Source organism: Plectropomus leopardus, chromosome 5 (genome assembly GCF_026936395.1).
Source record: "Plectropomus leopardus strain MGB_pleo_1.0 chromosome 5, ASM2693639v1, whole genome shotgun sequence".
NCBI lineage: Eukaryota > Metazoa > Chordata > Actinopteri > Perciformes > Serranidae > Plectropomus > Plectropomus leopardus.
Window position 1 is genome coordinate 23,127,606 of NC_142180.1, and position 26,420 is coordinate 23,154,025.

The 26,420-nt window shown below is 41.0% G+C and overlaps 2 protein-coding genes across 7 annotated transcripts in view; one reads left to right on the plus strand and one right to left on the minus strand.

Annotated features, from left to right (window-relative positions):
* The window catches only part of xpr1a (xenotropic and polytropic retrovirus receptor 1a), a 126,321-nt gene that overhangs the window by 72,087 nt on the left and 27,814 nt on the right, over positions 1-26,420 (minus strand). For 2 of the 6 annotated variants that reach the window (XM_042483775.2, XM_042483776.2), the window contains exons 1-3: positions 22,327-22,527; positions 20,614-21,146; positions 12,258-12,309 (exon numbers count right to left, since the gene is read on the minus strand). In XM_042483775.2, coding sequence (XP_042339709.1) covers positions 12,258-12,309; positions 20,614-20,682 — 121 coding nt within the window. In that variant the 5' untranslated portion in view covers positions 20,683-21,146; positions 22,327-22,527. Of the gene's footprint in view, positions 1-12,257; positions 12,310-20,613; positions 21,147-22,326; positions 22,528-23,599; positions 23,729-23,914; positions 23,947-26,420 lie in introns of those variants that run through there. The other 4 variants (XM_088077769.1, XM_042483774.2, XM_042483773.2 and 1 more) reach the window with 4 other exon arrangements.
* The window catches only part of acbd6 (acyl-CoA binding domain containing 6), a 42,447-nt gene continuing 40,023 nt past the window's right edge, over positions 23,997-26,420 (plus strand). Inside the window, exons 1-3 of the mRNA XM_042481019.2 lie at positions 23,997-24,471; positions 24,712-24,776; positions 25,739-25,835. Coding sequence (XP_042336953.1) covers positions 24,193-24,471; positions 24,712-24,776; positions 25,739-25,835 — 441 coding nt within the window. The 5' untranslated portion in view covers positions 23,997-24,192. The remainder of the gene's footprint in view (positions 24,472-24,711; positions 24,777-25,738; positions 25,836-26,420) is intronic.

The window sequence follows — 26,420 nt, forward strand, 5'->3', positions numbered from 1 at the left end:
ATATCAATTCTGTAATAGATCCCTCTGCTGCCAGGTGTAGTGCTGAAGCCTGTAACTGTGTTGACAATCAGCTGAAAGTCAATACAGCAATATAGAGATGGGGAGACAGTATTTTATGAGCTTCATGTGATCGGTACACTTCACCACATTTTTCTGCCTCTGAGCTAATCTGGGCCAGGTTCTGGCCGTTTCTCCAGAGAGACGATGCCGCATACTGGTACAGTGAAGGACACTGTGTCTTCTGCAGTGCCCTGCCCACTGATACGTACAGTACAAACCCACCCACGTACAACCATGTATAACTCAAACATGCAAATCAAAAACTACACAAACATCCATTGCGAATATATCATTTCACTTTAAAAAAATAACACAATTAAGAGCCTCCCAACCCTAGAGCAGAGAATTAATTTAAATATCACAGGTAAAAATCAGCTGAAAGTGACACACTTATAATCTTTACGCTATCTGGCTTTTGTAGAGCAATGGTTTCATCATTTCCACACAACATTTATGTGAAAATTAAAGGTTGCAGCAGAGTGTGGATAGTGTGTAATGATTTCATTGGCTGCTCTCTAATTGCAGTGCCAAAAAACAGAAATATATCAGCATATGGCCTCGCTGTCATCACCTATAGCTCACAATCACACCCACACCCCCTGGAGCACACAGCTCCTTATGTGCTTGTGTGTGCCTGTTTTGAGTGTCTGTGTGTGTGTGTGTGTGTGTGTGTGTGTGTGTGTGTGTGTGTGTGTGTGTGTGTGTGTGTGTGTGTGTGTGTGTGTGCGCGCGTGCAGTCAGTTGTATGATAGCGCAGCACTGAACTGTAGTGTGCAGAGATAAAAACATCAAAACACACAGAGTAGCGACAAGGTCACAAGTCTCTATTCTTCTCTTCATCTATCCATCATCACCTCCCTTCTATGTATTTTCTGTTGTATTTCTCAATCCTCTGATATCTTTGAACACAGGACAGATGCCATATGAGTGCACATGACATCCAAATTTGCATATTGCAATTCACTGCTAAGTTGTTGGGTTTTTTTTTTCAATTTCAGCCAAGCAATTCATTCAATACAGAAAACTATTCAAATTAATCCATCACAGCAGCCTCGTGTGAATCCTTGCTGAATAAATGCCATGCGGTCAGCTCTGACTGATTGGTTACACTCAGCAGAGCTTGGCCGATCTGCTGGCAGACAGCCAAAGCTAAGGCTTCTCATCGCCGATTAAAAACAATAACTTGCCTCATAACAGAGGTTAGATTAAGGTTTGGAGGGCCTACTAATGCTACACAAATCCAAACCCCCGAGACCTCAACGGCTGATTTCTAATCAACAGTCAGATCTCATTACGTTCACATGCCTCCCATGCTTGAAATTGTTGAGATTGCTGTTGCTCTATGTATATGATCTTCAATTGTGCACCTGGCAAACAGCCAGATCATATGATTTATGCTGTCTGTTTATTTAACCTTTATAAGATTATATTGTGATTGGAGTGAAGGGTTGGCGTCTGAGAAGACTACTTGGTGTTTATCTTAAGCATAAGTGCAAAGTTTCTTACCATCTTTGAAGATGCCTGTTCTAATCTGATGCCTATTCTCAATCGAGTAAAAACATGTTCATAAAGCATAAAAATCAGGACATTCCTGCCAAGGCTGGAGCAGACATGCACACTGTGTAAATACTCACACATACAGGGATACACAGTAATGAAAAGTTGTTTATGTAAGGATTCATAACCCTTAAAGCTGTAGTTATTGGCTTTTTTGCATGAACAGACTAACCAATCAGGGCTGAGGAGTCTCTAAGGCCCCAATCACACTGAGAGGCGATGCTAGAACGTGTCCAGTAAAACCATTGTTTTCCTATGGTACAGCGGGCCCAATGTGCACTCCTTGCACCACAAGTCACATTTGTCTAGCATTTTAAGACATTAAAATATTCTCAATTTGGCATGTTGCGCTGTTCGTCATTGTCACACTTGGCCTAGGCAAATTTCAAATCAAGCACGAGCCAGGATTTACCAAGTTTTGATGCCAGTAGATGTGGGACAATGACTAATGCAGACCAAAGGTTGATATAAGCAGCAATTAATCACAAAGAAGGTCACCCCATTATTCAAATATTACTCAGCAATAACATATATGGAGTTGTGTAAGCCGTCGGGTGAATCTCTCTGGTGAGTATAATGCAATAAATAGGCAAGCTGGCTAATAAGCTGTTGGTATGAGAGAGCTACAGAGTATGTGAGGGAAGGGGAAATTTGTATCTCATGTCATAATTGTTTAATGAAGGCTTCTGTCCATGAGACAGACAGACCACATGTAATTATAGGATTACATGAGATTAGTTCGTGTGTTTTTTCATTAATTATATTTTATTGGCGGTGTTGCAGGCAGCCCCACTCCACAGGCGCAATGCGCTGTTTGGCCTAATGCGTTTTTGAAGTAGCCCTGTCTATAGAGACACAGCTGTCAATCACATCAATAACTACTCATGAACTGCAATCAGTCTGTCAAACTAAGCATCACTAATCAAATATAAATTTTGATTAGATTACAAAGATTTCTCGGCTCAAATGTTTTCAGAAACACATTTTAGTGTACTGTTTAACAGTAAAATGATAAAGTTTGTGACTAGACTTCCATGTTGAAATCAGTCAATCCAAAACAAAGACTCTCTCGCTGGCCAGAATAAATTGCGTTAGAGGCTCCTTGGCTCTGATTAGTTATTTTTGGCTTGGTATTTTTGGGGTGGATTCTTCTTCTCTCTCCCCCTCTGTGCCCCTGCCTGCATGTCTGCAACTGCTTGTACCAAAGAGTAGCGTGAGAGTGAAGAGCTTTCCTTCTACAACAAAACCCCTGGTCCCAGAAGTAAAGTGTACAGTATATTTCCTGGCAAAAAAAGTAAAAATAAAAAATCATTCTCAAATACTACTATGTGGATATGTGAAAGTTTCAGTAAATATGACAAAATTTTATTTTTATAAAAGCTACCAACTGTAGCTATAAAAGGTTCTTATCCATCCCTTCCCCAAAACACACAAACACATAACTATCATTTCTCCCATTCTTGAACTCCAGCCCCTACCACCTCTTTATGCTTTTTCTCTACACCTCAAACCTGCATCCCATTTTGCCAATATCACATTTGCACCAGTGGAAATCTTATCCTCCCAGACTCAGACTGTAAAATGCCCCAAATCTAAAAATACCATCCCTGCTGGAGCCACATCCTTATCTGAACTCCTCACCCTTTCCTAACACTGCTACAGCAATCCAGATGCCTCCTCCCCTAAACCATCCAACCTTTCCCTCTCTCCCCCTCTCCTCCTCCTCTTTCCTCTCCTTCATTCAGGCGAGATCTAATTCACCAATGAATAATGGATGGATGGACGGATGGATAGAAGACTTTCATCTATCAAGGTTCTCTTTCTCTCTGTGTCTTTCTCTTGTGGGATGGCTGTAGTGCTAATGCAGGGCAACATGCATTGGAGATGAGCCCAGGGACCTCCCACTCAGTCTGTTTGTCTGTCTGCAGCCTGAAGGATCTCTCTCACTGTATGTTTCTATCTTTTTCTGCTCCAGAATGGTCATTGACAGTCCAATTCAATCAATTTTTAATTGTGTTCCAACCACTTTCCTTCATTTTATTGTTACAGAATTATCACATCCAACATAAAAGCAAAGAGTGCTGGCCATCTTTCTCCATCCACGTCTTCATCCAATTACCTATCACCCTTTCCATCGTTCATTACTTCAGTTCGATTAGTCCCTGACCTTGGGATAGTGATCCTAGCTTTGTATTGACCCTGACCCCCCTGCTTCTCTCCACTCTAATACCGTTAGAAGCCCCATCAAAGGACCAATCTTCCAGTCCACTACCACCTCCCTTCTTCACTGCTCTGTAGGATCAAGGCTGGTTTGAATCCACTCTGGAAGCTAAGCCTGCTTGGGTGAGGAGAAACCCATTCTGTTGATTTGATTATGGATGTAACTGCTCAAGAAATTGCCTGTTTAAACATCATTAGCTGTATAATTTTTAAAAAAAAAGATCATTTCATGGCAGTCTATTGTAGACTAATAATCTACACTGGATAAAAAGCCTCAGGTGTCTTTGCTTCTCCTGAAAATATTGATGTAACGGAGCAGAGAAACAGGTGCTGAAAAACAGTCTCAGTTATCTCTTTATAGACAATAAATAACGTTTTCTCTAAAAGCAGCAACAATGAAATTTATCTTGTTCATGGATCGCTAAAAGATTGGGCCATTAGATCCTTCATGCCCAATTCCAGATGGCATATTTCATTGACTATATTAAAATCCACAAAATATTCAGTTTTTTGCATTATTCTGGAAAAGACAAAATTCCTATTAGGCTGTACATGGATAATTAAAATTGATATTCTACTTATATTCCCGTTCACATGCAGCCATGCATACTCAAAGTACCATGCCCAAACATGTAATTTGTTACAACAAAATATTCAAAAAAAGTGGAACAGCTGGATCCGCTTGTGCCATTTTGCCGCGTTGCATCAAAATAGCTTTTTTTCACCCTAAGTTTTCCATCAGTGGCAGCCTCGCTCATTATTTCCCTCAACCACCTTCTTGAAAAGGTCAGCATCACGATATTTACTAATATTAAAAAATGTGTTCAAATTTAAGTCTTTTATAATGTTCAAATGTAGTTGTGTTCCTCCTTCTGACCAGAAATATTGGCTTTTTTTTTTGCTTTTTTTTTTTGAGCATACATACCACAGCTTTGCAAACTGTTGGCTGGTTTGTTTATCTACAATGTATCCGAGACAAAATACAGAGCCGGTCATAAACAGGCAAGGGGGGGTGTGTCACAAAGTGCAGTAAAAACCCCCAATTGACAAACATATTCTGAAAGCACATGTCCTAAACCCAGAATAATAACGGCATATCCCAAATCTCAACTGGAAAATGCTTTAATCAGAAAAAGGCTTAATTCATCATATCCACACAAAATATGCTGTTTACATTACTCCTATCAAATTTAAAATATTGCAGTATTTCAGGAAAATAGTGGAATATTAGTGCGCGTGTAAATGTAGCCATTGTTGCTCAATTTGATTTACTTGCTTGGAATTTCTCTGAATCTACTTTCAAGATGGCACCAAGATTAAGGACAAAAAAAAGTACCAACCCCCACAAAAACCCACAATTAGCGCATGGAAGTGCGCCGGAGCAGCAGCTTGTCAAAGAGCCCATCAATAATGCAGGTTGGTGGGAGACCCGGGCTGCCATACTACTGTCCTGTCGAAGCCTCCTGCCTGTCTACCTGTCTGTCTGCCATTCCATCTGTCTCCCTTCCACCCATATCTCACCTTCTCAGCTCCTGCCTGACCTCCTGCCATGTTGCCAACATCTGCCTGTCTTTCTAACCACACACAGAGTTGTATGTGTTTCTCAACCTCATTGCCTGGGTGTCTGTTATGCATGTTTGCTTGGGCTGCTGTGGCTGCAGGGACTCAGTGTATGTATGCAGGTATTCATTTATTCATCTACTGTAGAGATCCATCCAAGGTTGTTCATAATTTATACAGTATTCCAGTGTGGACACAATATTTCTTATTGTTTATGTAACCTATAAAAACACAAATAAATCAAAAAAGGGACACCATGAATGCAACAAACTAATCTAGTGACAAGAGGCAAGGTAAACAGCAACATTTAGCATTTAGGATACTGAAATAAGAAAAAGACTGAATAAAAAACATCAATTATAAACATGCCAAAGCGAGAAAATTACAGAAATCAGAATGCTTTTCTACGTCGGAGAGCAAGGACAAACTCCAAGGGGGACTAACAACAGTAATAACAGCTGCTGTTCCATCATATACGCCAGCAGAATAACAATCAGCACTGTATTACACAGCCAGAAGCCTTTGAAAAACCTCTCATCATGTTCGTCAACAGCAGACAAAATGGCGGGCGAGTAAGCAGCATGGACAACAGAAAATAGCAGAATTAGTGCTGTCGGAAAGGTGTAGTTGAGGTAATTAGTGGTTGTGATTCATGGTGCGCTTTTATTAAGCAGATTAGGTACGATGGCTCCCGCATAGAGACAAAAATATTCATTAGGAAGCTGTAAGAGCGGTGCAGAGCTTAAAAAAAAAGTCACAGTTGGTCTGCAGGTTTCCTGTTCTGGTTATGATCCTGTCCTCAAAGCCAAGAAGACGCGAAAGAGAGGAAGACCAATGTTGTCTAGAGGAAGCGTGGGAATGAAAGCCTCACAGGCTGCGCAGCAGAGACCAGGCAGCTGTGATGGTGTAGCGGTCTGGGATGGAAAAATGAACATCTGGCTCTGTTGCTGTCTTGTTCTCACTCAATGAGAAACAGAGTGAAACATTAATTTCATCCATTCATACATCCATCTGGCTCCATGGAGAGGTACTCTTCATGCTCTATTTTATGGCATTCTGCTGTCTTTGTTTTGTCTCGATCACGTGTCTGTAAAGTTTGAGTGGTGGTTTCATATTGCTCTTTGAAGAAATGACATGCACTGTCCTCTCTTCCCACTCTGATAGCAGCCGAGCAACCCTGGACCACTTAAACACAAACACGGTCTGGCCTGCGAATGGCTCGGCCCCAAGCCTGACACACCAGGATGCATTTAAGCACATTAACAATCCGTATAATGTTAAGTCTACAACAGCGTCATAGCACAGAGACAAACCTGCACACATGCACATGCATACAGCCATGCAAACGTATGTGCATTCAAACACAGTGTATTCATACTCAACAGCCATATCAGCAGTTTCATACAGTCTCGACATATTTTCCTTTCAGTGTGCTTTATAATGAGACTGTCAATCTCTCCAACAAATGAGACATGGCTGTGATGACTGATAGTGACAAAAGACACTCAGAAATCAAGGACCCTATATCATGTTTAAGCTTCTCTAAAGGTTAAAGGTTTCGGTGTTCACACACATCCTCTCACTCCTTACAGGGATAGATTTGGACTTCCTAAATAAAAGTGGATTTCAACGCAGTAAAACCCACAACTGATGAGGCTACTAGACTATTTACTGAATACTTTCACATTTCTTTTTAAGGGAAATGGTAGAACAATTCATCAACACACAAAGAAATACTGCAAGCACCCTCTTTTCACACCACTGCTTTTATACTGTTATTGATTTGACTGCATAAAACATGAAAAGCCCTAAAGGGACAAGGCAACTGACAGGCAAGCCACAAGACAGTAGCGAACATTTCATGGACAGTTCCTGGAGGAGTTTAACTATATAATATAGAAAAGTTAATGATAATTGAGATGGATGAGAACTCATCCATTCATAGCTTTTTTTTTAGTCTGATTCATTCATCTCTGACATCTAGACCCTGTGACTCAGAGGAAAATCCATTCTCTGGTTCCCTGAGCTGTAGGTCAATAACATAGCACCCCATTCCCCTCCTCGGACAATGTGTGTGTGTGTGTGTGTGTGTGTGTGTGTGTGTGTGTGTGTGTGTGTGTGTGTGTGTGTGTGTGTGTGTGTGTGTGTGTGTGTGTGACAGAGCCCCACCCTTACTTCCAGTGCCATCGCTGCCATCTTTCCACAGCTCCCCTTCACTCCAGCCCAGCAGAGATACCATCACAGTAATTGACTGACCATTTACAGAGTAGAAGAATGAAGAACACAATGAATGAATGAATGAGTGACTGAATGGCACAGCGACTGAATGACTTGCAGTGTGAAACCTCCTCCCCCCTGCAGCAGGATTAGATAAATGTTCCATAATATAAATAGAGTCATGTGTGGCATGTACAGCATGTGAACATTGCTGGAAATAGTAAAACAAGCAAACACACAGAGAGATTACTGTTAAAGCTGCATGTTCATTATCCAGGGCCATTGTTCTCAGACTCTATTGACTAATTGAATTAAACTGTGGCATAACTCATTTTAATAGTTGGAACAGCGAGGACCAGCGATCCAACCAGCTGTTCTCTCTGTTGTCCTCCTCTGGCTCTCCACAGTACGGGGACAGGCGTATTTTAATTACAATTACACAAGGACCAATAGAGGGACGGAGGGAAAGCGAACAAAGGATCTTAACGAGGGGTGAAGGGTCACATGCAGCAGCAGAGCTACCACAATGTGCATGTGTTTTTGTCTACAACAAGCTCTCTTAATTACTCTACATTCATCTTGGTGAAACTGTCTGATTAATTGGACTAAAAAAGGTGCTGAAAGAAGCGCATTATCTCACAGAGGCTCTAAAGTATGGAGGTGCTAATGTGTCTGTTTAAACAAAAAACGTGATAGCACTGCATAAGAGACGATTATACACTTACAGAAACATCAAACTATGACTATCAGACATATTTTTTTCCTACATTATTGGCCATGTGTAGTGACAGTCTCACAACCTGACAACGATACACATGCAGAGGCCATAACAGAGGCTTTGAAGTGCTTCCTGTTCAGAGATGTGTCTGTCTGCTGCACAGCTCTATCAGGTACAGCAGGGTGTTCAGTGAGAGAGCAGAGTGGGTGAGCAAGTAGCTATAACCCAGTAAACTGTCTCCCTCAGGCAAGGGAAACATCCTCTGAATACCAAAAATGCTGCTTTTTGTAATGAATGAGGGAGGAGACAAGAGGGAGCGAGAGAGGGAGAGGAGAGCACCCTTGAATCAGATCCTCATTATTAGCCTTCCTCTCAGGGAATTGATTGAATAACATGATCAAGATTCAAATTTGGGCTTGGAATACATTGTTTCACCATCAATATCAAAATATATGCATGGGAATGTGACACAAACTAAAAACTAGTCCATTTATATTCTGTATTTGAAAAATTTAAAAATAAATAATAACAAAAAAAATATAAAATACAGTATATCATAAAAATTATCTTTCAGTGCATTTTAATCAGTTTTGGTAACTGGTTTCCTGAGCTGCAACTATCAGTTGATCAATGACACAATAAATAGAAAATTATTTTGATCGAATAATCTTGCAAAACTATTAAATTAATGATCGATTAATTTTATAATTGATCAAGAGTTAAAAAATGTCTGATTCCATCCTAAATGTGAATATTTTCTAGTTTCTCTTCTCCTCTATGAAAATCCACCAAATATCTTTGGGTTACGGACAAAACAAGACATTTTAGGATGTCATTTTGGGCTTTGGGAAACTGATCAACATTTCTCACCATTTCCTGGAATTTAATCCACCAAACAACGAAGTGATTTTTCAAGAAAATGTATTGACAGATTATTCGATAATGGCAACATAAGTTAGACATTTTTTAAAAGTTAACAAGCATTTATAGACTTTGGAACTGTAAAAGCAAAAAAAAAAAGAAAAAAGAAAAACTACGAACAAACATGCTCTTTATATGATTTTTAAAATATGATATAAAACAGCGGGCCACAAAGAGGTGGTTGATTTATCTTAGTGTTGCTGGTTAGATACTCCTCTTTGTGTCCAAATGTCAAAGTGTCCTTGAGCAAAAACTGCAGTCAAAAATGTTTTTGATTCTTCAGCACTTCAGCACAGTTTGGCTGCCCTGTGTGCAAGTGTGTGAGTGTGTGAGTGTGTGTGTGTGTGTGTGTGTGTGTGTGTGTGTGTGTGTGTGTGTGTGTGTAGGAAAATCGTAATGCGCTTTGTCCACAAAGGTGAAAAAAAAAATAAATAAATACATGCTATATATGCTATAGGTGCAGTCCATTTTATCGTTCTGCCCCAGTTTAAATTCCATCAGATTTGACAGATTGGGTTTGGCAGAGGTGAAGAGAAAATGCTGCAGTAAGCTTCAAGTTTATACCTGCTAATCTTGTTTCTGTTATGAAAAGTCAACACATTCTCCGCCACAGGAGAGAGTACTGGACAGGGCTCAGTAACACAGTTTCTCTGCTTTTACTGCTGTTTCCATTACAGCATCTCTCTTTCCTATAAAACAGCAAAAGGAAGAGACAACTGTCTGATACATTCAAAGATTTCCTTTCTTTTACAAAATAAATGCAATGGCTCATACTCTTGTCTTTGCACTCACCTGCTACAGTGTTTTGGTGTGTGAAAAAAAAGTGTGAAAAGCACACAAATCAATTTGATTGAGTGGGCCTGTTGGAACGTCACAACAATACCAGATGAATGACACAGTAGGATTTTCTACTGATTGATTGATCCAGTCTCTATTCATACAACAGCCTCACCTATCTTGCGACAAGCTGACAGGCAGAGCAGTGACCCATGGGTACAGCTCAGACCTGAGACAGGAAACGATTTATCATTCACGTTGAGCTCGCCTGGCATGGCTAACAGCCTCTGGAGACAGCGCTCAAAGGAGAGGCACAGCTCGTATGTTATCACCGAACAAGACGTGTGTTCAATAGTAGAGTTAAAGGTCCAGTGTGCAAGACTTAGGGGGATATACTGGCAGAAATGGGAGACAATATAAAAGGTATGTTTGCTTTAGTGTATAAACACCTGAAGATAAGAATTGTTGTGTTTTTGTTACCTTGTAATGAGCAGTTTAAATCTACATAGAAAGTGGGGCCTTGTCGAACCAATATTGCTGTGTTGCAGTGCCGTTTTTCTACTGTAGCTCAAAACGGACAAACCAAACACTGGCTCAAGAAAAGGCCATTTGTGTTTTCGCATCAACTATAGTGAGCCGTCCCTCCACAACTGGATTGTTGGAAATACTTTTTTTGTTAATGTGAAACTGCTCTGTTGAGTGTTTTTTCCAGATTAAGTTACCTGGTCCATTTGTTTTGGAAAGGAGGAGACCTCTGCTGACAATTCAGTTCCTGATAAAAGCCTCCTGAATGTCCTGGATCTTAAGTTATTAGATAAAAAAGGTGGAGACATTAGCAGGTGCTAGGCTAGCAGCCCATCTCTGACATGCCAAACAGCATCAAAGAAACACTGATTTGTAACATAAAACTTCTTTATTAAGTGTTTTTACTAGTTTTAATCACCTAGGTTGTTCGTTTGTTTTGGAAAGGAGGAGAACTCTGTGGATAACACAGGTCCGGGTAAAAAAAAAAAAAAACCCGAACAAAGAACACTGAAGGATTTCTAACCAGGAGATGTTTCAGCTCGTTGCAATCTGCAATCCTCAGGACCATGCAATGCCAACAGAAACCAAACATGTACAAAAGCTTTCATACACCCAAAAAAATGAGCATTCAAATCACATTTCATCAAATATTTTACGTAATAATTCCTGAGGGTCTTATTTCATGCCTACTGCCGTCAAAATAAAGTCAACAAATGTCTGTCTTTGTGCCTGAAACTGACTCACACACACACACACACACACACACACACACACACAGACAGAGCCTTATCATCTACACACTGTGACTGTCTATTACGTTTAAGTTGTTCATGGATAGAATCTCATCATATTCCCATCCATATCGAGACCGCTCAGCTGGAACTGAGCTCTGGGAGTTGCAGCTCTGTGAGGGTGCATGTTGCACAACACTGTAAAATCTATCAGACACATACACACATTTGGACATGAGGGCACACAATGACCCCATCACAGGGGTCAGTTTTGTGCAGCTATATTTCAGGACAAGCCTGGACCTTCAGATACAGTCCCACAGTCACACAGACAGAACGTCACCATGTCATAAAGTACGTCTCAAGTCTGCAACTAAAGAAAGTTGTTTACCTCCACAAACGGGTATCTAAAATAAAAACAAATGGTTAACATTCTTTCCTCATCACACATCACATGCAGTTTAAAGCCAGAGATTAATTATAGCCAGAGGCCTTTCCTTATCTTTGCTGTGTAGCAACACTCAACACTCAGCCAGACATTTATCTCAGCTTTGGTCTGCCACTTCTGATACACTGTTGTTTTAATGCACTGAGCGCTTACTTCAAGAAACATCTTTTTCAACCAAAGCATGTGTGCAACATAAAACCCTAATCACTCAACCAAGTGTAATTTTACAGCATGTTTTTTTTTAACTTTTGTGCTGTCCACCAATTCCTGCAGGTTAAAAAGAAAGACAGTAAGGTGGAAGGTAAGGATTTGGTACTTGGCTTTAGTCTGGTTGAGTCACAGCCACCAGAGTGAGTGGCAGCATGTTAGCAATGATTTCTACCTATTTTTAGCAGACGAAGGGCTGTTATTCTGGGGATGCCCAAACAGGCCCTGAGCGGGGGGCAGTGGGTATGCAAGTGTCTGTGGCTGTGTGTGCGTCTGTCTGTCTGTGTTTGTTTATCTAAACAGGGGGTCTCCTTACCTTCTATGGACGGGGCTTGGTCCTGGGCAGCATACAGCATATCCTTGAACGCCTGATGAGGAAATGAGAAAACGAAATCAGTGTCTGCAAACTCTGACCCATGTAACACATCATTCTGATTTGTACTTTATGTACTTTGACATGGATGTTATAGCATTCATAGATACAGGGGATTAGTATTCACATGCATGGAGTGACTGTGGAGTCATTAAAAAGATCAGTCTGTTCCACATTAGATCAAATGAGGAGAGTGTATTTACAGTTACATACACTAGCACAAGTAAAACAAGCTTACAGTACACCGTGAGGCATTACACATTTATTAGCACCATCTGCTTTTAGAGTCGCATTTAAACCCTCTAAAGCCATTTGAGAGCCATTAACTAAACTCTTGTTCTCCATATGGAGATTACAGCAACCGCCACACAGCTGTTAACATAATGAACAATGCACAAACTCTGGCATTTAAATGGTCTCATTTACTCCAAGTTATTCTAATACACAGAGACATCTAGAGCTTGCAATAGCTCACAGAGCTGAGAACATTCTGTCAAATATGGCAATACTTTGTCAATTATGGCAATTTGCCATATTTGACAGAGTGATTGCCATATACAACAACAATTTGTCCACAACCAGTTTGTGGTACTTCTTGTTTCCACCAAAGTCGCTCAGGTTCTTGAACCGGTTCTGTTCAGTTTTTTTAAAACCATGCTGCTTGTTTGGTTGTTTTTTGCTCGTTGGTTTGCTGTGCAGTGTAGTTCTAGGGACGTTTGGTAAAAAGCTATTGTTAAACCATAAACAAACTACACTACGGTCACATTGTTACCGCTACAAGGCTGTAAAGCTGTGTTCAGTGCAGCTCAATGTTATGATGTTCTGTAGTCTCATTTAGCCGCGTGTAGCAGCCGCCTTTTCTAAGACAAGTAAAAGCTTCAAAGTTTGCAAGTCAGGTATATACTGTTGTATTTTATGTAGTAGAACAAACAGTCTATTAAGCTTGTGTTCAGCACAGACCTTATTTTAGGCATCTATAACCAAAAACTCAATCAAAAAAACAATGACTTTGTGACGGGGGAACTGGAAGTGCTGAAATGCTAATTCATTTCTGGGTTTTAGGACCCACTGCTGGGGTTCTCTGTATGACATGCCCACTGATGTCATCACAGTTTGAATTTCAGGCCAAGGGAAACTTGCTTTTCTTTTGGTTCCTGCTGGGAACCAAAGTTTCTTGTTCTGAACTAATTTATTTTTGGTCAAAATGCTCTGAACAGGTCAAAATTATGTACAGTAAACGGAAGAGAACCTGTTCCATACTGGTGGAAACTGGGTGTTAGTGCTCCATATGCTGTATTGTCACTCTAGTTTAGTTGATCTAAAAGACTGAGGCAAATAAGGAAAGGAGATGGCCTGACTTCACATCACTTTACAATGAACAACAAAGACTGCCCAGAATTTCAAAATGAAAAATATATTACAGGTTTAATTAAATGGTTCTTTGACCAAGAGTTTAATAGACAGTGTAAATCTGTCTAATTATAAAAGCAGATTGAACAGAGAAAGAGAGACAGGCAGGCAGACTAACTGACAGATACAAGAGAAAGAGAGAGAGAAAGAGAAAGAAAGAGAGAGAGAGAGAGAGAGAGAGAGAGAGAGAGAGAGAGAGAGAGAGAGAGAGAGAGAGAGGTAGCTGCAGTGGTTAAATGAGGTTGTTTCTCCGCAATAAGATTGATCTTGCAGATAATGGACACTGACAGATAATTGCATGCTCGCTCATCTGAACATATCAGTGGTAATCAGAGAAAAGCCTGAAACTGAATCCTGTTTCCTGACTGTCTTTGTGACTGACCCGGCAAAATAAAAATAATAATTTATTTAACTTAATGAAGTTTTATTAAGTTCAGGTAGTAATCCACAGAATGTTAGTAAATGAAATGAGCAGCCAAATGGGAAAAATGTTGTTATCCAAATCTGACACATGAATATTTTCCATCTTAACCACTCATCATATCAAACTACTCTCTCTCTATCCATGATTCCTATATAACTTTCTGCTTTTGTAACATGACAGAGAATGAGTGGTGTGAGTAATCCTGTGTGTGGGTGGAGAAACCACTCGGAAACTGCTGTGCATTAGTAGTTGATGCTTGAGTTCCTCTGTGAGTTACATACACAATGAGACTCTGACACTGGAGTTTAATCTGTGGGGTGAACATTTTATTTGTATGTTGCATGTTGTCTCTACTTTGTCTGATGAAGATCACAGCAGACCAACTGTGCACAAACACGTCGTTGGAGCAGGGCCTGGCCCTGGCTAATCTCTGGTGAGCAAAAAGGCCCCCCTGACTAATAGGTGGGAAATAGACATTCAGATTCAGACAGGGAGGCATTGCCATGGTGATGTGGCAGTGATGGGAGAGGGGGTGGGGGGCTCCTTGGGGAGCTGGGATAAACCTGCAGGCTTGGCAGTAATCAGTGGTGAAACCTGTGGACAATAACTAAGCCAAGCCTAATGGGGCTGTCAGTTTGAATGACCATGCATTAAAATGGTGATGATGATGCATACTCACTAAACCAAACATGCTCATAACACAAGTACCAGACTTGATGGCTGACTCTGGTTGTTGTCAATTGAATTTTTATTTAATTCTTTTTTCTAAACGAATTATATGTGCTTTTAAGATCCTCGAAAGATCTTAGGCCACCATGATCCATAACGTGAGAGAAAGAGTGTAAAAGCCAGCATTAGACAATGTAGGAAACATGATTGTTTTTTTTAATCCAAACGGAGGAGTTTATTTTGAGACATGCATCTCCCAGTTACCTAGTTTCCCCACTTGTTGCCAAATCTGTATAGAGCGGGCAATAACTCTTTTATTTTTTATTTTGTGTTGCTGTCGGCAACACAAAAACATGAAATGATCAATAGAGACGAGACAATGACAAAACATAGGCAGCCTCATAGACATGTCATGGAGCTGAGGGACTCCTCAGATGCACAGTGAGGGACATGCATGCCAGAGTGATGACAGGGAGGAAATGGAAAGCAGGGGAAGAAGTCAGAAAGGCTATTGGCCGGCTGCAGCACCAGGAAGTTGTGGGCAAAGTCCAGTCAGGGCGGGCAGGCCTTTAAGGGGGCCATCCATCCAGCCTGTGGTCAAGAGCCAGCAAGAAGGAGAGGAAGGGCCTTGTTGTTGTTGTGGTGGAGGATGGAGCAGGAGGAGTAAAGGGCAAAAGCAATGGCACAGGCATAGCAAGGGGGCTGGACAACATGGGAGGTTGTCACAGGCCCGGCAATCAGCTGGGCAGAGTTCTGGAGAACGCCACAGGCTCCTCAGCTTTCGCATCAGGGCGACGTACAACACTTTTCGCTCCCCCCACAATCTCCATCAGTGGCTGGGCCCAGAGCAGGCCTGTGACCTCTGTTGGACCAACAACACCATCCTCCAACACATTCTTGTAGGCTGCAAGACTGCACTGACACAGGGCCGGTACAGGTGGCGGTACACTCAAGTGCTGAGGAAACTGGCAGAGCTGGTGGAAAGAGGGAGGCTGGAGGCATGCCAGGCTAGTTCAATGGGGAACCAACAAAGGATCCACTTCCTCAGGGAGGGAGAATCTGTAGAGTCCAACCACATGCCTACTCAAACACCTGGGGCTACATGGAAGAGCTCTGGGCAATGCAACCAGGGAGGTGGCCGAAGAGGCAGAACAAGCGAGATTTTGGCTCTGGCTTAGGAGGCGGGACAAGGTATGAGGAGCTCATAACTCCTGAAGTAGGTTGGCTGCAGGGAGTGTCAGGGAGACGTCCCCGTTCACTGCTCCACCACCAGGAGATGTTCTGAGATAAGGGGTGAAACATCAGTGAATGGTGGCCCCCAGCTGATGACGCTGCAGCAAACTGAACAGGCAACGGTGCTCCAACGGTGGAGGTGCAGCAGGCTTAGAGTCAAGCAGGCTTAACATCTACCTGTATAAATCAAGTGGCTGCAGCTATGTCCTATTATCAAATAGTGTTAGAATAGGGGATTCCGATGATTACAAGAGACCAGTGGGGCAGGGCGGATGCAAACTGAGGCGAATTGTTCGCGTATACTGCGCATGCACTGTAAGAGGGCAGTGCAGTGGTGAGTCCAAAGGAGGAGGTTTCCATGGATCTTGTAGGTTCTGTTGTTTGCTTTTGGTTCAGTGGTTTCCTATGTGCTAAGGGACCAAACTGGGATATTGCTGAGAGAATGATTGCATGTAGATATGTCTTAAACAGAAGGGGTGAGGCAGGGTCTGAGCTTGTTCTACACGTACAGTTTCTGAGTTCAGTGGTTTCATAGCAGTGAAGTGATGAGTGGACGCTAAGCAAAATATTTTGAGTGCTAAATAGTCAAATTCTTCCTCTATGATGCTTGCACTTGTCATCCCCGTGCTTGCAGATATCACACAGAGTGCATTATTAGTCTGAAGAGATCTCTGGCTCAACTAGAAAGCCAGTGGGATCACTTGAATCTCTGTCTCTGTGTCTGAGTGGATCCCTGCACGTAGAAGGAGGAGTGGAGAGAATGGAGGGAGGGGGAGCAGAGGGCAGGTCTGGTCGGGGACCAGATGTCCTCCCAGTGGGGGAGGAACGATGAGGTGAGGATGGGAGGAAGGAGGAGGGGTATAGAAAGGGGGGTTCTCAGCAGTCACCATGCCATGCCTGTTGTATACATAATGTTCATATTGTTGAACATGCTGATAAATCACACGTTCATTTTACAAAATACAGATGATGAGAGCAATGCTGTATATTTTAAGTACCGTTTCCATGACATGTGCGACAATACCAAGCTCACTGGGCAGGTTTAAACGACATCACTCCGATTAATTAGCAAACAACAAGGTTTCACCTTTGAACAAACAGCAATCACTCACTGAAATCAGACAAGCACCTGCTTTTCGTAAACATAATGTCACTTTGCTGGTTTGAATTGTAAATGCAAATCTCCACATGCACTCTCCTCCTCCTCCTCATCTAAGCTTACACGAGTGATTAGACTGCGGAGGTAAATGCATAAGTGGCCTTGTTCTCTCGCCCACACACAAACCTGCAGCTCTGGCTCTCAGTCTTCCTATATACCTCTAATCTTCAATACACATTAGTTCATCAATATACATTTGAATTCAACAGTTGCCACACCTAATTATTGACAGCATAATTCTTAAATGTTGTAATACAAGCACATTCTCGTTTGCCTGAAAAACCCATGGACATGTAGAGAAATGAACTTGAAAAGTAGACAGTAAACTCAGTTCATAAAGACGTTTTTTGATAAATATTTGCACCTAGTAGCTATTACATTTGAGGGCAAATCCTCTCCCTATCAATAAACCTGCATCCCCTGCCCTTTGTCAAGTAGGCAGGACATGCACACCTCCATACCAAACAGCTGTTTAGCATATAGGTTTATATATGCAATCCCAAAGGATGAAGCAGATACCTAATTACTCTATCGCTCAATCGTCCCGTCAATGTCTCCACGTTTAAATGAAGTGTTCATCTAACTAAAGCCCGCATTTCCTGGAACATCCACTTTGCCGCATCCTTCACATCTGCATAGAAACTGGCTGACCAATCTAAGTAGACAGCGCACAGCTTTCCACACAATAGCGCACTCTAAAAAAAGGAGGAGAGTGAAAACTGGGCAGCAGGTTAATTAATCCAACTGGCACACAAAGGCAAGAATATCACGTCAAACCACAGTTAATCTGGATGTGGTCAGCTGTAATATTGAATGTACCACATAAAATGTCTTTTACTGTGTGGGTAAAAATGACCCATGTTGTTGGAATAATTTGTCAGTATGTTTATTTCATAGACAGACAGCTGTATAACAATATAACAGTTGTGTTGGCTGTCGTATCCACCACTACAAATAATGCAGAATAAATACATGAGGGACTGCCGGCTATGTATAAGGACCGAATGTTTATCTGAATTTCTCCAGGTATCTGTAATGCTCCCTAACCTGAACTGAGTCCATGGGCTGACACTGTTTCTGTTGCATCACAGCAGCATATCGAGACTTTGCATTTTTCAGAATGACATTAAAATTGATTTATTTCAAAGTCTGTTTAATCTCAGTGACCCACTTACCTAAAGTCAACTGATTTTCCTTGCTGCAGATAACTTTGTTTTTGACCTTGACTTATTTCAGGGGTTATAAAAGCCTTGAATAAGATGTCCATCATCTGTGGGTGTGAGCTCTCTCCCTGATCTCTCTCTTTCCCACCCACTCAGGAGGTAGCGGCATTTACAGAGGTCAGACAAAGACTCAAGGCAGCTGCAGTTCCACAAATACATGCAAACCCATCCTTCCTGAAAACCCTATGTATAATTCAGATATGAGGAAGAATGCAGACTGCATGGACAGCAGACCGGCCTTGTTGTTCTGCATAAATCAACAATAGCAACACATGTAAGAACAATATGTTTGTATAATCTGGGTTTTTGGGATGGTTAGAAAAGAAAAGAAAAACAAAGATCTTCCCTCCATATGAATCACGTATCAATAACAGTTGCTTTACTTTCATTTTACATCATAAGGAAATAGCAAGTACTAAATATGGATGGATAAAATCAAACTATCTTTCAGGCTAGTGGAAACCAGTTATTCCCATAATAAAGTGATGTCATATCCTCTGATATATCAAAAAGAGATGTGCACAATTCCAGTAAGAAAAATGCAATCATCTGCAATCAACTTTTGGAAGAAAATTGCTGTATTACTTAATATTACTACAACATTAAAATGTTAATGTCAATTCAAGATGATTACATCTAATATAAATGAATAGAAACATCAGGCAGGGATGACAGAGAAAATCTATCATCCATCTCAGGTCAGTGAGTACCGAGCTGAAGACTGGAGGTGTAAAATGGCTGGTATGGCCACGCATCTGTCCCTGGGCTCACTGTGCGTCAGTCTGTACAAATACCTCACACTGGCTGTGCATGAATGTTCATAATCAGTTCAGATTAAATTCATCAGTAAAGTTGTCTTTTAAGTGTGTCTACTACACATCTGACATCTCTTTAATTTTCTTCAACTTCAATTACTGTAACTGAAGATGTTTTTATCAAACAATGATGACACCATATCACTCGCAGCCAGCTGGACTGATCCAAATGTCCGCTGTAGCAATCATCCAATTTACTAAGCAGATTCAGGGCATGTTTCCAAAATAAAACCAGTGCAGGTTGCTTCTGTTGAGTCTGGGATGCAGGCTGCTGAGGTTGAAGAGAACAGGGTCTTTGTCTATAATTCATAGAGCTAAATGGAACAGAGCAGCATGTCCTGTCACTGCATGTCTGCAATAAAGCTCTTAAAGCCAGCAAGAAGTGGGGTGTGAATATGAAATACTGCTCTCAAATACTGAACACCATCCAACAAAGACCATGTGTGCACACAAAGGTCTCTGTAAATCCACAGACATCAGAAACCAGACTGAATATCCTGTGAGATGATGTTCTGCAGGGTGATTTATGGAGATTCCTATTCAACTGTGCAAAATATGAATACCAACTACATCCTCATAAACTAAAAATAATATGTAACTGTAGTCCAAAACAAGAAATGATTAAAGAAGAATATTTGCAATTTTGCAATGATGCATAATTAGTGCGGGGGAGATTCGCTGTGCCTTCGTTTAGATTGTTGAAAATAATAAAAATTAAAGAAATGAATGAAGAATGTAAATTTAATGGACAGAATTATCAAACTAATTGACAATAAGCATCTTTTCCCCCTTTTTAAATAACACCCCTCTGTTATTTGATGAAAAACTAAATAAAAGAAATCAAGATATGAAACAAAACAATATGTTGCTGAAATCAATGGCTGATCACTATGCAAAGAAAAAGCAAAAACAAAAAACCCACAAAGAAGCTTGAGAAATTAATTATTTATAGAATTCTAATAATATTAATACTGTGTATTGTTAAAATGACAAAATTGTTGAATTAACTGTTGAAATGCATTTCATTGTTCAGTAAATTATTAATTCTGCTCATTTTTAGGTGTTAAAACTCAGCAAACAGCAATAATAAATAAAAATGAATGCTCCCGAAGGCTCTTAACACCCGCAGTCAATTTCCCCTCCATAAACAATAGGACATCCCTTATCTCTCCCGTCGTTTATTGCTCTCGGGAGCAGACTAAATTGAAACTAAAAACAAATTATTTAAAAAGCGTTGACATTCTTTCATGGTTTATGTTAAATCTTGTCTCCCACTTTCTTTTAAAAAGAGTGAATTTATGGGAGTTTCGGCTATTCCCATATTCATAATGAGTTTATTTCTAATCCGAAATAAATTTCACTTTACCTCATACTGAAGGTACTGTTTCCTCCACTCTGGAGTGATGTGGGACGAAAGATGCTCCGCGAATTTCATTTTGCCGGAACAACTGTCCCCTCAAACCTCCGTTAAATCCAAGAGCGGCTGTCCCCTTCCCCGTCGACGCGACTTTTGTTATTTCAGTCAACTTGCTGGTTCAACATGCGGTGCGTCAGCCCGGCGCACTCCGCTCCTCTTCACTCCACTTCTGGATCGTCCCGGTCAGTGCACTCCGAGCAGATCCCGTCCCACATACTATTTCACGGGAGGGACGGCAATGGCAGCGGCGGGCTCTCTTTAACAGGTGGTCAGTTTGACGGAGCCGGTGAGAGTGGCTCAGTGACTTTGCTCCGTCCCTCCCTGGGCAGGTCTGGGGACATTGCGGTCCGCCATCGCGTTGAGCCACAGCGACGTGGTTGCGTCAGAGGAGCGCGCACTGGCACCGGGTGTTGGTGGGACCTCCTGTAAAAAGTTGTTGGCAGTGCGGTCAGGAAACCCCTCTCCTTCCACACAGATTACTCCTGCAATAAAAGAGAGAATAATGTTCAATTCTACAGAAGAAATACATTATCGAATACATTATTGAAGTTTACACTCCGTGTTTTGTATCCAACCAGCAAACAGTCCGAGTGTAAACTCAATTTAAGGATAACATAATGAATGCAAACATACTTTTAAAGATCACGACTGTCTGCCTTTATCTCGATGTCTCTCCTGTGTTAGCATTTCTGATTAACAATCCCATTCGAGTAATGGGCATGCAAACTTTTTGTCCTTTTCCTCCTTCTGCCTATTTCTATATATTACCTGGAGATGAGACAGTGCATAATAGGTAGGCTATTTGGATGTCTCACAGAGGCATTTGTTTGTGCTCTTGAAACGCAGAGTTTTAGGATAATAGGTTACCATTAGTCATACAATATTTCAAAAGGATCTCATTATGCTGTCCATCCTTCAAAGTTCCCTACAGCAATGGCAAATGCAATGAAAAACTTTAATGACAGTGTAGCATACAAAGGCATACCAAACAAGCTGGGCAGGCTGTCCTGAGTGTTAAAGTATAATGTATAGTTTTTATTTAGACACTGTTCTTTATTTATTAACAGGGGAGGCGTGGCGCAAAGAGGGAATTATGATTTTGGATTTGGCATTAGGAAGGGACATCCCACAAGCAGGGTTAAAAGATATGTTTCCGTTAAAAATCATCATAATAGCACCTTATTTCACAGCTAGAAACTGTGAAATATAGTTATTGATGGTGAAGAGGTGTCATGCATTCCAACCAAGTCACTCAGGAAGCTCAACGAAAAATATTTGTAGCTCCAGGTAGGGTCATGATATGTATATATTTAGAAAATAAAACAAAAAGAAGTTGCCCTCCTCCCCACGCGTTTAGGACAACTACTCAGTGTCTCCAGTAGAAAACAATTCATCACCATACTAACAGCAGCATCTGCTGGACAAACTGCACCACTGCATTTTACCACCAGAGCGTGTAGGCTGCTGCATATTCCCATGACAGGTGTCAATAAACAAAACAAACAAAAAAAATCCAAAATGAAATAAGTTGACTTAATTATAATATAAGATAACCTAGGGAAACAATCTTTAGCCCGAAGTTGGATAAATTGGTCTCAATATGCACAGAAAAGTAATTAAACGTAAAGTTTGCCGATTAAAGCTCAAATTCATGTCACCTACCTGGCTATGGACTGAGGCTATCACCACCTATCTCCCAACAGCATGTAGTTAGCTAACGTTAGTGAGCTAACAAGCTAAACGTTAGCCGTACACTTTACATACGGGAAAATAGCATTCAGTGTAAATAGTTTATACTCGAAAAGATTTCAATCAACCATTTTTGACCAGTCCAAACAATCAGTCGACTCACTGTAAGCTTCTTTTGCTTATTTACTAGTTAGCTATTGGTCCAAATGTTCAATCTAGGCTTTCTGTTTTTTGGTGAACTGACAGTCAGTTAGCTTAATAAACGGAAAACGTTGTTTTCACGTGAACTGAATGTTTCCCACACCCACAATAAATAAATAAAAAACGCTCTAAAAGATTTTCTTTACGTCTATTTTGTTGTCTATTTAAAAAAAAAAACATTCATACTGAAATAATCCGATCACGCCGAAGTTAGTTTCCAAATCGTAGCCTCCGACTCAGGAGCTAAAGTTAAGGAAAAGAAACTAGCATTGTTTAGAGGCCTCAGTGATCCTCGGACTTTTGCACCTTTCGATGTTGTGAAAGCATGTTAGACATTTAAGGAAAAGCCCACTTTCACACTAAAGAAAAGATTTGTTACATTTGTGAAAACGCAAAAAAAAACAAAGGTGTCACTGCTTTTTTATGTGGACCAGGCCCAGATCAAAAACATTTGCACCCAGAAAAATCAAATCTGCACTAGATTATCCCAAAGAGGCTACAAAATTAGTTAAAACACAATTTAAGAATCATGTAAAGGGAAGATTTAACTGCGTTTTTCAAAAGTAGACCACATTGAACCAGTTCCAGATAAGAAAGAAAACACTGTAGGCCTGCCTTGACAGGTCAAATCTGGACTAAAATATCCCTGAGAGGAACAAGATCACAATACAGTGTCAGATTTGTGAAAACATTTATTATTTGTAAAAATGCACAATAGAAAAGAAAAAAAAGATTCAGCTGTGTTTTTCAAAAGTATAAAAAGGTCCAGATCCAACACCACTACACTCAGACTGGACAGATCTGGATAGAAAATAAAGTGAGTAAAGCTTTCACAAATCTGTAACTGTGTTATATTAATCTTGAGCCTCTCTGGGGCAATCTAGTCCAGGCTTGATCTGCCTAGGTGTAGTCGTTTTTGATCTGAACCTGGTCTAATGTGGTAAACGTGAAAAAAGCAGTGACATTTTCCTTTTGGGAGTTTTCACAAAGAGAATAATAATTTTTTCAATGTGAAAGTGGGTTTCAGACAGTGTCGATGCCTTACCTTAAATGTCTGAGGCGCTCTCACAACAGTAAGAGGAGCAAAAAGCCGAGGATTGGTCGCCAAACATTGGGAGTTATTTTTCTCTTTACCTGCTGAATCGGGAACAACGACTCGAAAGCTAACTTCAGCGTCGTTAACGTTAACTGGTAAACTGACCGTCAGTTAGCCAAATAAACGGAAGTTGTTTTCGCGCTAACCGAATGATTACTACACCCACAATACATGACAAACACCCCCAACGATTTTATTTACATGTAGATGTTTTTTTGTACATATACATAACGAAATAAACCGTTCTGCCGAATTATTTCTCACCAAAGGAGCACCAACAGGGATGCAACCGGAACCTTTCTTGTTGGCATCGAGTTTGGCCGGTGCATTTAGTTGACAGTACCAGAGACGGACCAACTGTGGAAACAAATCCGACTGTCATGGATTCTTAACGATAACGGATTAAAAAACAAAATCGGCGCTTAAATACGTAAAAAATTTATTTAAGGCAGCTACCGTCTGTTCGTCTTTAACGATTTTCATACGGATTTACGGCGCACGTCGTGTCTGGCGATACACTAACGTTATAAACAACAATAACAATGGCTTCTGGGTCGCCGTCATCCTCTCCGGACACTGCGACGGGCTCAGGTACAGACCCAGCCCGGCCCGACACAGGGGAGCCCCTCGGTGGAGCCGGCTCGGACTCGGACTCGGACCTGGGTTTGGGTAAGTTTGACTGCAGCGCCATGGAGATGGGGGACCGGCTGGAGGGAGAAGAGCTGGAGCGGGAGTTTGAGTCTGCAGCCGATCGCGTCCGAGACCTGGTCCAGACGGCCAGCAGGGACCAACTGCTGTACCTGTACGCACGCTACAAACAGGTGAGGGTCGGACTGAATGTCTCTGTGGTCGTGTAGGCCAAATTTAACCCCTCGAATACTGGCACCAAGTGGCTTTACATTAGAGCTACAGACATTAAATCCCCCACATCCGTCAGTCATCACTGATTATTGACAGATGCAGTTGGCGGGCTCTGATTCTTCTCTGTTGTCAACTGATTTAGGTAGATCTAAATGATACTGGATCAGCTGAATAACCCACTTGTTTTGTTTCGGTTTCAGGCCAAGGTGGGAAAGTGCAATACACAAAAGCCTGGCTTCTTTGACTTTGAAGGACAGAGAAAATGGTATGTATCTTCTAAATATAGTTTAAATATATGTTTAAACGTTACAGGCATGCATGTCACCCCTGATAGAAGTTGTGGGTGTGTGACAGAGACAGAGACAGACAGAGCGCTAGCATTCCTATACACATTGCACATGAGTTAACGTGCACCTGCTAGGGTTGCAGCCATATTATGGTTGTAGTGATAGTGTAAGCATGAAAGAGGGAGAGAGAAAGAGGGGGTGACATGCAGTAAAAGGCCAAGGCCAGAATCAAACCTGCAGCCAAGGCAAGGTTACAGCCTTTGTACATGGGGCGCCCGCTCGATCACTGAGCCGCCAGGTCCCCCTAAGGGTCATTCTGACTGAGAAAAAGAATAATTATGTAATACTGTGATGTTTACAGTGAAAATGATATATAGTTGCAACCTTGGCAACTGCTTGCTTAAAAAAAAAATGAAATATGATTGGTGGTGTTTTTTTAAACTGTTTTAAATTAAACCAGGCCTAAAACCAGTCCCCCCTCAACATATATACAGACACATACAAACACCCCCCAAAAACACCTGAAACAGAATTTATTTATAATACATTATAAAATATCAAGTAACATGTTCTTAAAATCTGTTTATGTTTCAGTGACAGCTCATATTTAAGTTTCTTGACTGTTAAATCCTGTTACTTTTGTGTTTCTGGGTTGAACAGTAGCCCACCTGGTAAAGCAGGTGTCCCATTTATAAAGGTGCTGTCCTTGACTCATCATCTTACCCACAGCCTTTTGCTGCATGTCAGTCCCTTTCTGTCTCTCTCCCTTTCGCACTATATCTAGCCTATCAAGTAAAGGCATTAAAAGCCCAATAAAAGGGTATTTTTGTGGGGTTTTTTGTTTTAACCCACAGAGACTTTGTAATATGGTACCACTCATGGTACAAACAGAAATGCACAAACACAATGTCACTTTATCGCATTCATGGTTCCCTTACAGGCAAGCCTGGAAGCAGCTTGGAGACATGGACGCAGAACAGGCAATGCAGGAGTACATTTCCTGTGTCAATGTGTTAGACCCTGAAGGCTGCACAAAGGTAATAAGAACCATCTCTAAGAAGTCCATAGCTATCTTGATTATAAATATTAATATGTTATATCATTATTATTATTATTATTATTATTATTATTATTATTATTGGACTATTATGCTATGCAACTCTGTATCATTCTGAATCCTAATATGTTGGAATCAGAAGGACAGGAACAGAGAGGTTTCAGAAAACTGAAGTAAATGATGTAACCATCACAGATGGTGAACCAGTTGCAGACTTGGTGAAATAAAGACATATCTTGTTTACAGCACTCATTTTGTCCTGCTTACAAATCAGTGCCAGTGGAGTTTGTCACCTGTAAGGATACTGAAATGAAGGTCAATATCATCAAAATAGAGAAAAGCTCCTACTACAGTTTAGTAAATTCTACACTGCCCTCCGGATAACATTTTGCAAAATGGCAAATCCCACACACCTTCATGTTCATTAAAATGAGCCCTTAGAGGTGTTTCAAATAACCATAACTATCTGACTCAGCTCGGTTCCACAGAAAGCTAAAAAGACTGACAAAGAAACATCCAATGTCATTGCTGCTCCTCTAAGATGCAGTACAGCTTTGTTGCCAGT